Here is a 17,384-nt window from a genome sequence, read left to right on the forward strand (position 1 = left end):
AGCCTGTTAAAATGGAGAAAAGTTGACTCAACCTTTCTGTGGTGTTTGTGTGCCACACTAAGTATGGAGAACAGAAAGAAGAGCAGAGAATTGTCTGAGGACTCGAGAACAAAAATTGTGGAAAAGTATCAACAATCTCAAGTCTACAAGTCCATCTCCAGAGATCTTCATGTTCCTTTGTCCACTGTGTGCAACATAATCAAGAAATTCACAACACATAACACTGTAGTTAATCACAAGACGTGGACGGAAGAGAAAAAATAAGACTGCAACGAAGGATAGTCTGAATGGTGGACAAACAGCCCCAATCAACTTCTAAACAAATTCAAGCTGTTCTGCAGAGTCAAGGTGCAACAGTATCAGCTCCAACTATCTGTCGACATCTGAACGAAATGAAACACTATGGCAGGAGACCCAGGAGTACCCCACTGCTGACACGGAAACATAAAAAAGCCAGACTGGAGTTTGGCAAAATGTATTTGAGGAAGCCAAAATCCTTCTGGGAGAATGTCCTGTGGACAGATGAGACCAAGGTAGAGCTTTTTGGTAAAGCTCATCATTCTACTGTTTACAGAAAATGCAATGAGGCCTAAGAAGAAAAGAACACCGTACCTACAGTCAAACATGGTGGAGGTTCTAAGATGTTTTGGGGATGTTTTGCAGCCTCTGGCACTGGGTGCCTTGACTGTGTGCAAGGCATCATGAAATCTGAAGGCTACCAAAAGATTTTGGGGCGCAATGTAGGGCCCAGTGTCAGAAACCTGGGTCTGCGTCAGAGGTCATGGGTGTTCCAGCAGGACAATGACCCCAAACATACCTCTAAAAGCACCCAGAAATGGTTGAAGACAAAGAGCTGGAGAGTTCCGAAGTGGCCAGCAATGAGTCTGGATCTAAATCCGATTGAACACTTATGGCGAGATCTCAGAATTGCTGTTGGCAGAAGGCACCCTTCAAATCTGAGAGACCTTGAACAGTTTGCAAAAGAAGAGTGGTCAACAATTCCAGTTGAGAGGTGTAACAAGCTTGTTGATGGTTATAGGAAGCGATTGATTTCAGTTATTTCTTCCAAAGGGCGTGCAACTAAATATTAAGTTGACGGTGCCAATAATTTTGTTCAGCCCAGTTTTTGAGTTTTGTGTGAAATGATGTCAAATTTGGATTTTTTCTGTTTTGTTTTGTGTTGTTCCAATGCACATAAAGGAAATAAACATGTGTATACCAAAACATTTGAATTTTAACAATTTTTTGGGAGAAATGGTGCATTTTCTGGAAAAATTCCAGCGGTGCCGATAATTTTGTCCATGACTGTATGAGTATGCTTTGTTTTGAATACTTTTTCTGTTATGCACTTTTAGATTGTGCAAGGTGTAGTTCTAAAAAAATCTGCTTGGATCTGGAGCTGTCTGAGAGGAGGAGCTCTGTTGCATTTTTGATCGCTGACTTTGTCACGTTTTTATTTTAGGAAATAAACTACAGCCTGTAAGACTGCCAATGTGTATTTGCTCTGGTTAGAATTTCGATCGCTACACACATGAGTGTAGTTCGTATAATCTAAATTCGTTGTTAAACGTGTACGTAAAAAATCTGGCAACGCGGTTACCCTCTAGGATAGACACCATTATGTCAGTCTCGCCGGATGAAAGGGTTTTGTACCGACTAGTGATGTATCGGTCGCGAACGAAACGTCTCTCGGAGCCGGCTCTTTGAAGTGAACGATCTGAGCCGGTTCCTGCCTGTGAGCCGGAGTCAGAGACGCTTTTTTTCTTTCTTAATTTTTTTTTCAAGCCGCACGGATTGGTCAACCACGCGATGCGTGTCAGCTCTGAGCAGGAGCGGGAGGGGCGGTGATGCAGGGTGCGTTCGACTTGGGTTTTAAGTTTTAAGTCGTCTTGCTCTCGTGAGGTTTTTGTACCATGTGACATGGTGACGTTTTCCAGCGCCGGCTGAAGTCGGACAAAAAAAATCTAACCATGACGTATTGCTTTAAACCAGCGCTGCAAACGGCTGCGTGAAGTCAAACGCACCCATAGACAAATACAGCAATCGCACGCACAGACAGAGAAATAGGAGGGAAGGAGACGCGCGCGACAAAATGACTGAATGACTGCAGGAAACGGACTAAAATTTGGATACATTTCAATTATAGTGATAATACAAAGGCAGAGTGTAGAGCGTGCAAGGTTAACATCTCATATCGAACAGGCTCTACAAATAACCTGCATTGGTACATGAGAACTGTGCATCCATCAGGGCAGTGGGAAGAAAAAAGGCAAGCAAGTGAACCTGCTACTAATGAAAGTGACAGTTTGTCTACTGCAACTGTTGAAAGTGCCAGTTTGTCAGTGTCTACACCGTCATCCAGTACAGCACCACAACCACCTAGACCTACAACCCAGAGCTCTATGAGACAGTTTGTGCAAAAAGCAATGACTCCAGTAAAACAGAAAACAATTGATGAGGAATTGGCTAAAATGATTGCATGTGATTTCCAACCATAGTAATTCATTTCACTAATAATTTTACCTTATTTTTGGTAATAAATTCATTTAAGCACCAAAAAAATCTGAAGAGCCACTTGGGAGCCGAAAGAGCCGGCTCTTTTAAGTGAGCCGAGCCATAAGAGCCGGCTCTCTTAAAAGAGCCGGAATTCCCATCACTAGTACCGACAAAATCATGCCTAATGTATAATGCATATCCGTCTCGGGAACGCGCACCACTGAAATCTGCGGAAGTGTAGCAAGTTGAAATTTTTGACTACGACACCCTTATTTTGTCGGAGCCTAAAGGAAGCGTCCCCAAAACGGTACGTTTAAATCACACGTGGAAAAATGAATAACGTATTAAATAATCAAACACATATACCATGGGCCTGTGCAATCTAGCACCCAGACAATGTGTGCAAGCTGGTGCAGGCTGCCTAATAGATAACCCAATAATCAAAGTCGAAGTCAACTTTATTGTCATCTTTCCATATAGACGTATACGGAAAAACGAGATGGTGAAGCTCAGAATCCACAGAATATACATATAATTGAATTTTACACATAGTGTAAGTAGACACATTAGTCAAGAGATACTGAGAACAGTGCAAGACAAGAAGAGTGCAAATGAGCTTAGAAGCATTTTAAGTAAGGTGCAGTAAACGCTAACAGCTTTCTGGTGCGGAAATACAAAGTAAAATTGTTTTGTGCAATATGATTTTTGTGCAAATACAGTGTAAATACAATATGATATCTGTGTGAAAATACAGTATAACTACAGTATAATATCAGAGGGCATATATGTAGCAGCAGAGTCGGTTTAAAATGTAAAAAAATAGGAAAATAGCGTAAGTTTGGTGTAGGTGGGTTAAGAGAAGGTTGAGATAGATTGGAGGACCCTGGGGGGCAGCATGGTGTTGAGAAGCCTGACAGCCTGGGGATAAAAACTGTCGTTCTTTGAGGTGAATGTGTCTTGTAGTGATGGGAGAGGCACCCTGATGATATTCTCGGCTGTTCTAACTATCCTCTGCAGGCGCTTGCGATCGGAAACGTTGCTGTTTCCGTATCAGACGCTGATGCAGCTGGTTAGAACGCTCTCGATGGTGCCTCTGTAGAACGTGGTAAGGATGGAAAGGGGAAGGCTTGCTCGTTTCAGCCTGCGCAGGAAGTGTAGTCTCTGCTGGGCTTTCTTGGTTAGGAAGGCGGTGTTGGTCGTCCATGTAAATTCCTCGGTGATGTGCACCCCAAGGAACTTGGTGCTCTCCACAATCTCCAGAGCTGAGCCACTGATGTTGATTGGAGAATGTGCAGGATGTGTCTTCCTACATACAACAAAAATAAACACAAAACAAAGAAAAAGAAAAATAACGCTAGCCAGCCGCTCACACTAAACACCACTAACTTAGCCACCAAGCCAGCTGGCTAAATGGTAAGTGGTACTGCCTCGGATAAAAAATGAACCAGGGACGTTTACATCCGGATCATTAAAATGATCAACCCCTAAAGAACAGCAGTTTAGCCTACAACTCCCACTATACAATTCTGATTTTTCTAGACTGGTGACTCCGTTGCTAGATCGTAATGATATTCAACATGCCCGCCAATGGCCCACGCCGTGACCAAACCCACATATCAGGACCCTAAGCTGCCTTTCTTATGCCTGTCTACGACCCACCGGTTTTGGAAAGAAGTGTAAAAAATACCCTATCTGTTTATGTAAACTCTAAATACATATGAAATATGTCATACGACGTTATATTGTATTAAAAGCAAACATACGAAATACGAGGCTCTGCACAAAACTCTGGATGGTGTACCAGGAAATGCGCAACTACAACAGGCAGAACAGGAAGAAAGTGCTCGAAACAGCATTTGTTTTTTTCCGGCGGTTTGATATTTTGGGGCGTTTTAAACTGGTGAGTGTAGAATATATTTTGCATCCAAGCACGTCCAGTTTCTTAAAAAGGTTTCCTAAAGTAACATTACATATCAGTGTGTTTTCGAGCTCGTGGTAACTGCGATTACTTTACTAATTGATGTCGCGAGGAGGAGAATCAGTACAGACTTCATCCGATAGTAAATTGAAAAGTAATAATTCGTGTTACTGACGAGATGGGGTCAGTTTGTGCAAGGGACGAGTCAACGTGAAGGTATTCGGTTGCCAAGTGTATTTACCTCTATGCGAAGTGTGAAATGGTCTTCCTCAGGCTGTGAACTGTGTAGATGGACAGTGGCTTTAATGCGATAATCAGCTACTATGTTAGGGCAGCATTGTGCTTGTTGTGTATATTTATGTTCAACTCTACTGCAAGAGTGTGCATTTACATGTACTGTAAATGAAAACAATGACTTATGCTAAATTGGGTTTTAACATGTGAAAATTAACGCATTGGTTTTATGTTGCATTTATAATTGCACACGGTACTTTTAAAACTTTAAATATGTTTTTATTTGATAACCATCTTCAATTATTATAACTCCTAAAATACGCTGCTTGTAAAAAGTGTTTGCTTGAGCCAGTTGAAGGTATGGTACACGTGCACGTAGGTTCACCACGATCAGGATGGTACCGCTTCTGCCTCATTATGAGCCAGGAAAAACCTTGTGAGTCTCGTTATAGGCGTATGTGTGGCAAACACATTGTATCCCCCTTATGTTTGCATTTCTGTTTCCCCCATCATCAGCTGCTTTTTATCGTTTGTATTTCAGACTGTCATGACTTACCCCTGCAAGTTTCATGGGTCTAGTATCAATATAGCCAGATTTTACAGGGGATGCATTATCTGGCAGATACCTTGAAGATATACCCCATGTCCACATTATTTTATTTGTACTGACCCCAGCTCCCCATGAGACACACAGATAGGTGACAGCAAGCTTGGGGGATCATAGTGCAGGGTCAGTGTGCAGCACTCCTGGAGCTGGGAGTTAGGGGCCTTGCTCACGAGCCCACAGACCTGAGACTCTTCTGAACTGGCGACCTTCTGATCACAGGCACAGAGGCTTAGCCTGCTGAGTCACATACCGCCCCCTCATTATCATAAAATTTTATATTTATTAATGAATTTCTCATTTACACTTAAATACATGCTTGTTGTATTTGAGGCTTCATATCAAATTTTGGAATTGTTTGAAATGTGACTGTTCTCTGTGATGTATGTTTTTTATGAAAATGGTGCACATATGCAGTGTGAACTGTGGTCAGGACGCAGCTCAGCCGGTGGAGATTCCATCACAGGGCTGTAGCCCAGGGTTCTGAGCAGGATTTCTTTTGTTATTACTGCAGCATTTTATGCTGTAGATAGGGCCCCAAGAATGACCCGCCCTTCTAAATTCGGCCTGAAACCATGGCTGATAACTGCTTCAGAAATATTCAGGTGAATATACTGTAGTATGGGAGGTACTCTTTCTTTAGATGAGAATTTATTGGTTGATTTTACTGTTGCATTGCATAGAAAGAGGGAGTTCTGTGCTGTCCAGCTTAGCTTGAGGCCAATTGATGTGTTGGTACTGGACACACACACACACACACTCAAGTTGGTCTTCCTATCTAAATGAGGACCGTCCATTCATTTCTATGGGGAAAAACCCTAATCCCAATCACGACACCCTTAACCCCTACCCAGCCCTAACCTTAACCATAAGTAATCAACCCATTTTTATTTTTTTAATTGCATTCACAGATTTTTATAAAACTGAGGTTATCCAAATGGGGACCTCAAAAGATGTCCCCAAAAAAAAAAAATAATTCAGGGTTTACTACGCTTTGGGGACAATCTGGTCCTCAAATGTGATCTATGCAAACACACACACACACACACACACACACACACACACACACACACAGTGCAGCACCGTCTCACAGGGCGTCTGCGATGTGATGAGCCACCCTATCCCAGATATCTCGGGCGACTAACCCAAAAACAGGCCTCTCAGTGCCTCGGTGTCCCCACAAATTCACAGCTTTTCATCGCCTGCATGTGTGGCATCACATTTATCTCTTACATTTCTTTCTCAGTCCTCAGTTGTGTTGCATTTGAGCTGATGACTCGATTGCCTGGCGGTCTTGATGGGGCGTTGGACACTGCTTATCTCGTTCCTCCACCTTATCCTGCATGGTGAGTACTGACTGTGTGTGTGCAGTGACACCATGAACCTTTTTTTCTTCAGTTTTTTGAATACTGTAAAACAGTTTTATCTGCACTCTGACTGTGAAACACTGTAGTTTGACATTGCTTTGACTGGCAGTGATTTGCACTGGATTATGGAAGCTTCTTGATCTCTATATATGAACTTTATAATGATCTCAAGGTTGTCACCATTACAGGTGCTCTGATTAATTGAATCCCAGGATTCTCTTAGTTCTGTTCATTTTAAGAAGTATAAGTTACAATGAATTTAAAAATAATTAAATGTTTCATAAATAGGATGTATGGTAAATCGTTTCAGCATCATCATTGCAATGTGTGCATCCGCAATAATCGCATCGCAGGACATGCAGAGTCAGGCTAATTAAATCAAGCATGTCATGCTACAGGTTTTTTAGCTGCTTGATACAAAAGGAAAACTCACACGTTTCTCATTTTCCGTGACTAATCTACCAGAGGAGTCTGATATAATTTACTCAAATTTAAGGGTTTTTGGTTACATGTAGTTTGTTGCTAGTAAGTGACATGCAGGCTCTGCATACACAGCAAATGACTCATCACAATCATTCTTCTTAGAGTTGTGCAATGTGCAGTATTAATATTGACATCGCATGTTATACACAAATGCAATTTTCACTTCGCAAAGATTACGTTAGTCAGCTGGGTTAACACAGTAAGTTGTGCTAAAACATTTCCACTCTATCATTCCTAAGGAACAAATCTTAACAAGCCTTGCATGTTTAACAATTGCTTTAGGGTAAGGAAGTATGTGTCAAAAAAAATCAGTTTAAACTTTAGCGCCGCTCCTTCTGCGTGAGCTCTGCATGCGCTCTTACAGCCAATCATAATCATTTTTGTCGTTGCTGTCACACTCACTGATAGTGTGGCACATTAGTGAGATATTTCACAAAAATGAATGAGGAGGAGAAAAGCAAGCATTGACTGGTCACCAAAAGGCATTTGCCTTCTGCTGTATGAAGGTATTTTGTTTTCCAGAGACAATTTTGAGCAAAAGCAAGTGTTAGTCGGCGCTGCTTTGTGTCTGATGACACGGCTTGTGGCAACATCATCAAATTATCTGATAGAACTTATTTACCCATAGAGTGTATTTGGCTATAGCTTGTTTCGGGTAAATTGGATCTTTGTATATTAATTGCAAAACTTTCAAATATTGTGGTATTTTCTTCAATATCATGCAGCCCTATTCAATAGTATAAGACCATGGGGAAAATAAAATGCAGTAAAACATAATAAAATACTGAACCTACAGTTACCAGTAGTATTTGTAACCATTCAGGATGTTGCATTGCCAGATGTTCTGTCTGCCCCGAGCCCGAATATCTCTGTCTGTCCCCTTATAGTGAGCAGCAGCTCGGAATTACCTGTTCAGACTGTGGATGTGAAACACACCGTTATCCTACATTGTAACGGGACCGTAAGCAAGGACACTCGTCCCCAGGAGTATGATGTCGAATGGAAGACTGAGAAAAACATCCTGGTCGCGCACTACCAGCAGGGGGAGCTCACAGCAGGAGAATGGTTCAAGGGCAGAGTCAGCATCTCCGAGGATGACATCGGGGTTGGAAACTTCTCCCTCACAATCAGCCCTGTGGAATACAGTGATGGAGATCTTTATATGTGCTTCTGGAGGAGAAAACATATTTGTGATGTCAAACTAGAGGTCCTTGGTAAGTTTGTGTTTTTATGACTTTGATACATTTTCCTAAATATTACTGAAGAGAGGAGTGAGGCTGATGTTTGATGTCTAAGCACATCTCCTGTTTCCCGCTGCTGTCAGAAATGCGGTTTGGTGAAATGCAGCCCTTTGCAATCCTGTCTGGGCTGCCAGTGTTTCTGCTCAGCCACTTCTGTCTCTATTTGTGTCTCTTACAGTGCCCTCAATGGTATCTGCACAGCTTGGGGAACCTGCCACACTCCCCTGTTATGTCCAGGTGGATAAAACGCAAAAGAGCAACGTTGATACTGCTCACTGGAAGAAAGATGGAGAGACTGTCCTGGACTTTCAGTCTGGGCTGTTCAATAAAAGCTCTGGATGTGAGAACAGATGTAGCATGTCAGTAGACAAGATTAAATATGGTGACCTGTCTCTGACCATCCCTGAAGTGCGTTATTCAGATCGAGGAACCTATCAATGCTTCACTGATAAAACTGTAAAACCTGAGGAAATCATCCTCACTACTGAAGGTACAGTACGCTCTAATACTTTGTTTATATCCAATGAAATAGATAAATGGAACCCAAAGAGAAACAAGCTCCATAAGCTTCAAAGAAATCTGCTCAGATTGATCAGTTGCGTAACTCGGCTGAGCTACCGGTGTGTTTACTAAAGAGTTAGAGTGTAGCTGTAAATGTCACACATTCTACCTGACCTCGCATACAGGCTCACTGGCTGTTTGACAGCATGGCTGCTTTAAGGTGAATCATGGTGTCTGTCCTCTGTTCCATGGCCAGGGCGAAAACCACACTGCTACTCTCTATACTCTCCGTAGGGTTTTGGAGGGCTCATGGGAGTTTGCCCAACCAGTCTACATGTGTTTTGTGGACTTGGAGAAGGCATTCGACCATGTCCCTCGGGGAGTCCTGTGGGGGGTGCTCCGGGAGTATGAGGTACCGGGCCCCCTTTTAAGGGCAGTTCGGTCCCTGTATGACCGGTGCCAGAGCCTGGTCCGCATGGGCGGCAATAAGTCGGACTCGTTTCCGGTGAGGGTTGGACTCCGTCAGGGCTGCCCTTTGTCACCGATTCTGTTCATAGTTTTTATGGAGAGAATGAATTTCTAGGCGCAGCCAGGGTGTTGAGGGTGTCCGGTTTGGTGACCTCAGGATTAGGTCACTGCTTTTTATGATCTGGTTCTGTTGGTTACATCGGACCGTGACCTTCAGCTCTCACTGGGACAGTTCGCAGCCGAGTGTGAAGCGGCTGGGATGAAAATCAGCACCTCCAAATCCTCAGCCGGAAAAGGGTAGAATGCTCTCTCCGGGTTGGGGATGGGGTCCTCCCCCAAGTGGAGGAGTTTAAGTATCTCGGCGCCTTGTTCACGAGTGGGGGAACGATGGAACGGGAGATCGACAGGCAGAGAGTAGAGTCATGCCACTTGAGAGTGGTGTGTACAGAGTCATAGACCACAAGACCAACGAGACTATCAGCTCTGTCACCGTCAGTCATACGGAAGACCCTCCAGGTTTTACATTTTCTATGTTTCTCTTTGACGGGTTGGTGCATATAGGCTCCAAAATATTCTAAACAAAAACAAACAGAGCAAAAAAAGCTAATTTGTGACGTATATAGTGGCACATGGGTCCTTTGTTTCTGATTTCATTGTTGTTTTGGTCAAAAGTGATGTGTGTTTCAATTAAGAATTGTGTCTCGTTCCGCAGGAAACAAAAGGCCATGGGTGCTGCTGCTGGGGGTGCTGCTGCTGGGGGTGCTGCTGCTGGGGGTGATGGTGGGGTGCCTGCTGAAGGGGCTGCTGCTGGGGGGGCTGGTGGGGGTGAAGAGATGGTTCTGCCATACCCAAATGGAGCCAGTCTCACAGCACAGTACAGCGGAGGACTCTGAACCCCCGAGAGAGATGGCGTCCCTGGCGCCTGGTCAGCCTGTGCAGGAGAATGGAGAAGAGGAGCAGCTGAGAGCCCCTGTCTGTGAGAGCGGAGACACCGAAGACAAGCGCGGCCCTCAGCCCTGGAATGATGACTTTTGTATTTAGCTCTCATTGTAAGAAAGTTTGGGCACCGCTGACCTAAAACCCCACCCATGAGCAGGAGTGACAGCCCACACTGACTCCCAATGAGAGATCTGAACAAACCAAACAGAGATCAGCCTCAGCTGACCTACTCACCCTTCGTGTGGCTATTCACACAGAATTTAGCCAAATGCAAACTGGAACCGGTTTTAATGGCCGCTGAGAGACTACCCGGCCATCGTATGAGTATTCCCTCCAAGCCAGCTGCAAGGCCCAACTTTCTTATACTCAGCTAAAAAAATCAATTTCATTATTAATTGGTGTTACCTAATTGATTTTAAGAGTTTTAACTGTACGTTTCTCTCGAGATACTTGGAGGGTGGGCGGCACCCCTGTGCCCCACATTAATGATGCTCCTCTGGATGATGAAGCGGGGGGGTGATATTTGCTTACTCAGAATGTTCCAAGTCTGTCTCTGAAACACTGGGCAAGCCCAGTCTTACATGCTGCCAGAGACCGTCTTGTAAGTGCCTGATAACCCAGCAGATTTCCACATGCATCCTTGAGCCAAAATACGTGGACCACATCAGGAACTTCACTGAAATGCTTCCAGTTTGAAGTGGGCCAGTGCCTTGGTCCATACAGATGCAGCCACCTCAATTTTCCCCTCCAAGCCGGCTGCCTGCTGGCTGCCTGCCAAAAGCCAGCCAAAGGCAGTAACCCCCCTCCTTCTGGGGGTGTGCCTAAAATCTCGTCTAAACCCGCCCATTTACTCACTTGCAGGGTGTTACCGTGAGATGGCGCTTTCATAAAAAAAACATTTTAGTTGTGGTCACAAGTTTACATACACAAGTACAACAGGTATCAACCAGAATCTTTTGGTAGCCATTAGCAAGCCTCTGGCATAATTCTGGCTGAATGTTTGACCACTCTTCTTTGCAGAATTTCTAGTTCATTTAAATTAGTTGGGTTCCTGGCACAGACCTGGCTTTTCAGCATAACCCACAACTGTTTTGAAGCTTGGCATCCTGATCGGGAGTGACAATTTACATAAAAACATAAGAACATAAGAAATTTACAAACGAGAGGAGGCCATTCGGCCCATCAAGTTCGTTTGAGGAGAACTTAACTAACAGCTCAGCAACTAATAGCTAACTAATTTGTTGTTCTAATATTCATTTATTGTTTTGTATTATTCCTGTAATATAATGTAATTGCACATTTTATACATCAACATTAATCTGTTCTGCGATGGGCTGGCCACCAATCCTGGGTTATTCCCTGCCTCGTGCCCATTGCTTCCGGGATAGGCTCCGGACCCCCCGCGACCCAATAGGATAAGCGATTTGGAAAATGGATGGATGGATGGACATTAATCTGTTGCATGTTATAAACTTTAAAAAGGCTAGTATTGTGTCTTTTCTTACAGTTTTTTTCAATTGGTAACAGTACCGCAGATTCTACTCTCTATTCTACTATGTATCTCTTCACATACATGATCCATCCTTGGCATTGCTCTGGATAAATATCTTGGCATACAGCATTCATTGTTTGATCTTGTGTCAATTGACATAATTTGTTTATTTTATGTGGTTTTTACAATCTATTTTAGAAAGGGTCTTGATAGTAATTTAGCAAAATGACATTTCAGTTTGGACTGTTTTACTAGCAGTTTTAGGGTCAGTATGTACTTATGTGCAAAATGGCCTCTGAAAATGTAATGTGAATGAGACAGGAATCCATGACTTTTGAATCATTTAGTTATTGATTGCATTTTGTATGAAAGCAAAGCATAATGCTTAACAGTTTAGCCCACATAAGCTAATGTTGTGGTGACTGGAAGAGTTTTGAGAAAGCAACTTCAGTATTGCAGTATCTGTCTTAGCAATTGAAGAAAACTGTAAAATTCACACTGCCTTTCCAAACTGATTAGTGTGAGGAGCAGTGACAAACATTCCAGACTGATGGGCCATTGACAGTATGCAAAGGTGTGGTGACTCCAAAGTCACTTCAAAGTTGTAGCACTTTAGTAATCAAACCTCATACAATTCTTTGAATGTCTCATTCACCTTTGTGTAGCCAGCCCCTATGTCTATAAGCTTCAGAGCTCAAAAGTCTTGGCTAGAAATGTTTATAATGTGATTTTTTTACATTTTGTCAGCACCACTGAAAATAGGTTTTTGTTTAAAGTAGATTTTAACAAAAAGAATAATCACATTCAAAATGATCTCAGATTATTGGTGCTGAGTTTGTGCTGAATAAAAGCATTTACAGCACTTTGGGATAAATGTTGTTTAGATAAGTGAAATATTTTACAGTTTTTCTGAATTGCTGAAATATTAAAAATCATTTTGGGAACAAAACTGCATGCCAATTGCCAAAAGTCATTTATTGAATCAGTCACTTGGCAAAACTTTAAACCATGCTCACCTAGTTAGACACAATTTGCAGATCTCCGTCACCCTTTTTGCAAAACTCGAAACGCATTCTCTTTCATCAAAACACATTTTGCGCTATGGTGAACTTTGATGCAAAATAGAAAACACAGGCCGCAGAGGTTAAGCGCAGCCAGCACACAGTAGTCATTTAAACACAATGACTCAAAACTGTTCACACACATTTCTAAACATCTGAAGAAGCCAAAGAGTGACTAGAACATAGAATATGTGCCATAGGTGAATAGGAACTGAATTTCGACGTCAAGGTACAAATGGGTCAGACAGAGGATTCTTTCCGTGACTCTGGCTTGGCAGTTGCACAACATTTTACTGTAATATGCCTCATTTGTTTTTTGGCTTTGTCCTTTACAGTAACTTTTCTGGAATACTGAATACAGCAAACGTTACATATTAGTTATCAGTCATAACGGTACAGTATACAAATATTTTTGGTAGACAACCAAACTTTTTTTTTATTATTATAGTCTTACAGTTTTTAATTTACATGCCAACAACTATTTTGACTGGTAGTGTTTTAATTTTTTTGTGAGTTTAGCTTTGGTTTGATTAAAGGAGAGGAGATTTTAGGATATGTACAGAAAAACTGTAAAATGTCAAGGCATGTCAGACTACTTTGAAAGTGGGTGAGAGGCCTCAGACTCCAAAGGGTTACAGTAAATACTTATTATGCTATGTTTCTTTTATGTTCCTCTTTTTGAGTCTGGTACTATGACAAAAAATTCCCAATCTATCTATCTAGTGCTACTTCATCATTCCATCCTCTTTGTGCAATGTAGTGATGTAAAGTACTGTCAGCAAAACAGCATGATACTACCACCACCCTGCTTAACCATTAGTTCAGTGTTCTTAGGTTAAGAAAACAACCTCACCTTGATCCCCTGCAAAAATATCTCTTTTCATTGTGGCCAAGCAGAGAAGTTAATGACACATTCACACGTCATTGTGACTGCCCCCCACCTCCACCCGTGAATATTCAGCCATCAGCAGCCTTTCAGACTGTTAGCCAGACAGAAAGACAGAACACACTAAGGAATGTGTCTGTTTTATTCAAGCACAGTATAGAACCATATGGTTTTACTCTGTCCACCTTTATTCTCCACGATCAACCTTTTCACTTTGTTTAGTGTGTTGCACACATCTTGGGTCACTCTCCTCTTGCTTGCAGATGAAGTATTTCATCATGTGCCAAACAAGCTCGATGGGCTTCAAATCTGTTTAATTGTCATATACCACACTGTCCCTCATTGCTTGACAATATCAATCTTATTACTTTGTTTAGGTCTGTAATTATTATACTGCACACATCATGGGTCCGCCTCATCTCCAAAGGGTGAAGTAAAATACAAAATTCTAATTTCATCAATAAACTGACTAAAGACACATTTTGCTAGTTTTAGGCCATCTTTGCCTCACAACAGAAACTATTTCTTAAATTTCACAGGCCATTTATTGCAGTGTAGTGAGTTCATTAATGAAACTGGAATTTTGTCTGAATATAAGAAAATTATACTTGCTTAGATTTTCATATTTTGCAGTGAAGTTACAATACCTAATTTCAGGTAAGTCACTTCAGCTTTCATAATCACTGCTCTCCCTGGTGGATGGATAAATCATTGCAAGTACTTTACACAGAGAGAGGCAAGGGGTGGATCATGCCGGCCCCCCTTGTTCGTTACATCATCGTGGGGGATCTCATTATAGTCAAGGTCCCACCCAGGACCCAGCAGGGGCCAGCCAAGGACCAGCCAAGGCCCCATCATGGAAACGGGAAAATTCAAGTGGCTACATCTGTACTGTGATATATAGCCTCAGGTTCTAAAGAGACAAAGCTAGTCTGAGGGAAGTCAGTGTTACCTTGGGTGTAAACATTGTTACAGCCATACTTTCATTGTCTCAGCATTAATATGGAGAATCTTCGGCTAGTCCTGTGGTTTTGTAACATTTGTCTGATTTATGTGTTCTGTACCAGCCATCCAGAAATCTAAGACCTTCTGCTCAGGTGTCTCTTATTGAACCCCGTACCAAATGTTAAACAAGGGCAGAAGGGGCTTTTGCAGCTGCTGCACCACGACTGTGGAACTTCTTACCACAACTTATTAAGGAGTCTCCTTCAGTTCACATATTTAAGTCCAGATTAAAGACATATTTTTATTCTCTTGCTTTTTGTGATCGCTGATATTCATGTTTCTTTTCTCTTTTGTATTTACGTCAACATTATTAACTGTATTTTGTTTTAGACTTATTTGAGATGAGAGGAGATTTGATTACTTATTGCTAGTAATTTTACTTTGTTTTTCTATGGTTTTTTGTGAAGCACTTTGGTTACAGCACTTCTGCTGTTTCAAATGTGCTACATAAATAAACTGACATTGACATTCTTAATGTGATTGAGAAATAAGAGGGAAACTACTGTATTAATGCTGGTGTGATTTTTATGTGACTGGATATTTTGCCTGCACTGCAAACCCAAGCAGGGCAAGAAACAAAATGGTGAGTATTATAAACTAAATTATAAACAGTGGTACAGTGGTTAGTGCTGTTACCTCAGACCTCTGGGACCAGGGTTTGAGTCGGTGTGTGGAGCTATCATGAGGCTTGCTCAGGGTACTCTGATTTGCCCCCCCCCCCATCCAAAAAATATGCTAACGCTGATTGGAGTTACAAAATTGTCCATAAGTATGAGTGTGTGAGTGACTGGTATGTCAGTGTGCCCTGCGATGGGTTGGTGTCCCGTACTGGGTTGTTCCCTGCCTTCTGCCTGTAGCTCCCAGGACAGGTTCCAGACCCATGCAGGACAAGCAGATGCAGAAAACAGATGGACTGACAGAAGAATGGAAGGATGGATACCAGTCAGTGTGAGGTGGGGGTGGGGGCTCTCACTGCACGTACACTGCATCACAGCTAAGAGGTCGTATGTGTTTCCATGTTTATACTTGGACAGTTAAGGCTCAGGGATATGACAGAGCTTTTCTGCAATATGACATCTAGCAATTTCACTAGACCATTTGCAGCCCAGTTCCATATATTTAGGTCTTACAGTATTTTCTAACAACTCAATTTTGAGTCTTAGTCTGACTGGGTTGGTGGCCACACAGCTGTAGGCAGGACTGTCCTCCTCGATCTCCTGGGGGAGAGACAGGCTGGTGCTGAGGGCAGGGCTGCTGGTTTGGTTCAGTGTCTCAGTCCCTCTGTACCAGGACAGGGTGACGTCTCTCCCCTTCCCCACAGAACACAGAACCCAGCAGTAGCTGGTCCTTGGAGGGTTTTCCCAGAATGGCCAAAAGTTAGCAAATCAGATTGGGGTACGTCAATTTACCATCAGTAAAAAGATTACTCTAATTGCACACAAATCAGATTTGTTTTTGTGGCAACTGTAAGAACAACAGCTGGCCAAAGCCATTAAATGTACACCTGTAGACAGATATATAGGCACTCCGAAAACCACCTGTGAAACCACTGGCCTTTGATGCATTTTTACTAGGGGAACGCATGTTGCAAAGCTGTACGTAATGACCATTACGTAATCCTTTTTCCTTTGAATCACTGAAGCGTAAAGAATTCATATGGAACACAGGGAATTTCTGCGTTAAACGTAGCGGTATTTACCAGACTGACACGCCAAGTTCTCCACTTTGATATTATTGCTTTATTATTGTTTATATTATTGTGTATGTTGTATTATTGTTTAGCGTTCAACACTGGCCAAAATGCGAAAACATATTCTGGTTATTGTAAAAATTCAAACTACGAGAAAGGCTTTCTCTTTAAATTATGACAACAATAGTAATGTCATAACAATGGTCGCTGAAAACGCAGTAGAGGCAGCACTTTGTTTAAATGTATAGACAATAAAATCGTAGACCTACTTACGTGCGCAGACCTACCTTTCCAGTAGTAGTTAAATATTTCTGTACCACATCAGAGCCGCGGATTCGAGCCTCAAGCTGGGTGTCTTTTTATTCATTATTTTAATTATACCGTATAAGCTTAATAGAATATATAAGCCTTGTTAAAGGCCAACAGTTGGGCTTAAATTCAGAAACTATGCGTGTCCTGAAGCTGCTATAGAAAAAGGTCTGGGGTGAAGCTGCTTTGTTTTCCGAGAAGTACTGGCGTGGCCCTTCGGTTTAGCGGCTTTAATGCCACCCTAATAGGACCACGTCAAACACATCGCTGGCGAAACGTCAGCGGAGTTTTCCCTAAGTTTCTAGTATTTCTTTCTGCTATTAGGTAGCTAATTTCACTGGGAATCCAAAAGAACCTAGGGGAAGCACTTTTCAGTTTACTGTCTTAAACATAAAAAGTCTCAAGGGAAACCTGAAAACGTGAGCACACAACTGCGATTTAGAAGATGCGGAATAAGCCACGTGGGACCGGGCGCCGTGAAAATCAATTGCTATTTCCGGGTAATAACCATGAGAGAAGAAAAACCCCGAAACACAAAACGGAACAGACCATCCGCAGCCAAGGTTTACGAAGCCTGATCTCTGGAACTAAACATTTGTGAGATTAAAAATTTTGGTCTGTATAAATTACAAATAGGATATGGCTATTTGTACACACGGTGTTGTTCAGGAATCCCATGCCGTGCAAAAC

The 17,384-nt window shown here is 42.3% G+C and overlaps 2 protein-coding genes across 5 annotated transcripts in view; both read left to right on the top strand.

The window, feature by feature from the left end:
- The window catches only part of LOC125720610 (uncharacterized), a 26,959-nt gene extending 14,262 nt beyond the window's left edge, over positions 1–12,697 (top strand). Inside the window, exons 1-5 of one of the 2 annotated variants that reach the window (XM_048996249.1) lie at positions 4,154–4,396; positions 6,499–6,598; positions 7,990–8,316; positions 8,522–8,833; positions 10,025–12,697. In XM_048996249.1, coding sequence (XP_048852206.1) covers positions 6,550–6,598; positions 7,990–8,316; positions 8,522–8,833; positions 10,025–10,353 — 1,017 coding nt within the window. In that variant the 5' untranslated portion in view covers positions 4,154–4,396; positions 6,499–6,549 and the 3' untranslated portion in view covers positions 10,354–12,697. Of the gene's footprint in view, positions 1–4,153; positions 4,397–6,498; positions 6,599–7,989; positions 8,317–8,521; positions 8,834–10,024 lie in introns of those variants that run through there. The other variant, XM_048996250.1, reaches the window with a different exon arrangement.
- The window catches only part of LOC125720607 (uncharacterized), a 58,092-nt gene extending 42,890 nt beyond the window's left edge, over positions 1–15,202 (top strand). The window contains exon 5 of one of the 3 annotated variants that reach the window (XR_007385520.1): positions 14,601–15,202. The gene's annotated coding sequence lies outside the window, so the exon portion shown is untranslated. Of the gene's footprint in view, positions 1–10,386 lie in introns of all 3 variants that reach the window. The other 2 variants (XM_048996188.1, XM_048996190.1) reach the window with 2 other exon arrangements.
- The last annotated feature ends 2,182 nt before the right edge of the window (positions 15,203–17,384 follow it).

The sequence above is a fragment of the Brienomyrus brachyistius genome, chromosome 25 (assembly GCF_023856365.1).
Source record: "Brienomyrus brachyistius isolate T26 chromosome 25, BBRACH_0.4, whole genome shotgun sequence".
In the NCBI taxonomy this organism is placed as follows: Eukaryota; Metazoa; Chordata; class Actinopteri; order Osteoglossiformes; family Mormyridae; genus Brienomyrus; species Brienomyrus brachyistius.